The 2,169-nt window shown below is 37.5% G+C and overlaps 1 protein-coding gene across 1 annotated transcript in view; it reads left to right on the forward strand.

Annotated features, from left to right (window-relative positions):
* Positions 1-2,169, forward strand: part of col27a1b (collagen, type XXVII, alpha 1b) — a gene marked incomplete at its 5' end in the record, with an annotated part of 91,702 nt that overhangs the window by 78,249 nt on the left and 11,284 nt on the right. The window contains 2 exon segments of the mRNA XM_014024015.1: positions 704-811; positions 905-958. Coding sequence (XP_013879469.1) covers positions 704-811; positions 905-958 — 162 coding nt within the window.

Genomic DNA, 2,169 nt, shown 5'->3' on the forward strand with positions numbered 1-2,169 from the left:
TTTTCTCAACATATAATTTACATATCTTGTAATCTCTTTTTCAGTCTTTCTCAATGCATTTCACTTTTTTCTTTTTTTCTCCTATTATTATTTAAAAAAACATAATAATGGTTTGGAGAGGATGGCTAAAGGGGGAGAAGGGAGGCCATCATAAAAAAAATAAAATCTGTAGAATTTTCTCACAACCTCTCCTACAATAACCTCATTATCCAGTGCAGTAGTTTGTAAAGTTTGATCAAATAAACAGTGAGTTGTCAGACTCTTTTTTGCATAATTTTGCCAATAGTATATAAATGATAAACTATGATTTTCTAGAAACATGGGAAATCTGTATTTATTTCTATGATATTACAAAGTTTTCAGCACTCTTAGGGTTTAAAGTTACATTCTGGTTAGGTCATAATTTAGAAATTGACATGTCAGCATTTATTTAGTTTGGACAGTTTGACAGTTAAATCAGATTTTGAGACTTTCAAGTGATGTAAGTTAATGAGCTCAAACCTCAAGCCCACCAGGCTTGGAAGTTAAACCCTCGTTAGTCTTGATTAGTGGCCACAATGAAAGCAATCAGGAGGGACCACAGGCAGGAGGTCTGTGAGGGGTTCATGAACCAGTAGCTTGTTGGCTTTAAACGGTCTGTGGAAGAGTCTCCGCAGAGGTTGTGGTGAACATGATGTGAGAAAGATATTCGTCTTTTTTCCAGGGAGAGAGAGGCTTGCCGGGCCAGACTGGTCCGGCAGGAAAGAGAGGCTCTGTCGGCGTGATGGGAATGCCTGGAAAACCAGGAGACCCGGGACCTAAAGGGCAACAGGTTAGCACTGATTCTTTTCCCTAGTACGTTGAAATATTTTACATGACACGATTCATTTGCTGGATCACCGTGTTCTTCTCTTCTGCTCCTCAGGGGGATGGTGGTGACCAGGGTTTCCCAGGGGCGATGGGCTTGTATGGACCGAAGGTGAGTTTCTGTGGAATCTGTTCATCACTCAGGCTTTAGATTTCTGTTGCCATTAATCAACCTTTAGATCAGGTTTTACTGGATTTGAAATCAATTTCCAGGTTCAACTTATCATTGAGTACGAATTTGTTTCCAAAGTCGAAACCTTTAAAACTGACTGGAAATATGCGGGGTTATGTCATCTTTGGGAGGATAAGGCATTAAAGCTGTGAGTATTACTGGAACCTGAACCGAAATGACTTCTGATCTGTCTTTACTCCGTTTTACGTACAGCCCTGTTGCAAATTAGATCATATCCAGTCGAAGAAACAGAGTAGACTGTAAACGTCTTTAATTCAAAACCTTCAGAGTAAAGTCGAACATTTTAATGTGAAATAGATTAGCTTTTTAACAGTCAGTACATTCTAACTCTGAGGCAGATGGTTGGAGCAATTACAGTAAAGTTACTGAAGGAAACTGAAAATGTAAAGGCTCTCTCTGTTGGAACGGTTAAGCATCTTGACCCCTGGAGGGATCCATGTTGATTTTATTTGAGTAATTCAACAGGTTTTCTGAATTCAGCTTGATTCAGTTTTAGTTTTATCCTGGTATTATGGCAAAGATTTAATCATTAAAGAGGGGGTGTATTGTCCAAAATCAACCTTTTTTTATTTTTTAGCTTTGCATCCTGTCATAATGTCATCCCTGTTTGAGAAATCCTCGAATCTCCTGTGGGAGCCATGTGGAACTGCTAATACAAAGCTCCACCTATTTACACAAAGCTCCTCCCCCAAAGCATTGTTTGAAAACATACTTAAGTGGGAGTGTGGGAAATGGTAGGAGGTTCTCAAATCATCAGAGGCCAATTTCAAGACGTTTAGACGGATTATGATGTAAAGTCAAATTTATTTTTGATATTAGCTTTTTCATAACATAATTACTTGATTGTGAAAATACACAATACCCCCCCTTTAATAACAAACCCTTTAAATCTAAAATAATCCAACACACATGCATTATTTCTTTGAAATTTGATATCTGAGGCCCTAAAGGCAACCCAGTTGTTTTCATAAGCTCACAGCGTAATGATACAACAAACTGCATTTTTATTTTATTCAGTTCTGTTCAATTCAGTTCAATTCAATTCAAAAGTTTATTAATTTCATTAAAGGCACAGTGTGTAGGATTTTGTCAATTCTTTTAGCCGAAATTGAGATAATCACTAATGACAA

The sequence above is a fragment of the Austrofundulus limnaeus genome, unplaced genomic scaffold, assembly GCF_001266775.1.
Source record: "Austrofundulus limnaeus strain Quisiro unplaced genomic scaffold, Austrofundulus_limnaeus-1.0 Scaffold403, whole genome shotgun sequence".
NCBI lineage: Eukaryota > Metazoa > Chordata > Actinopteri > Cyprinodontiformes > Rivulidae > Austrofundulus > Austrofundulus limnaeus.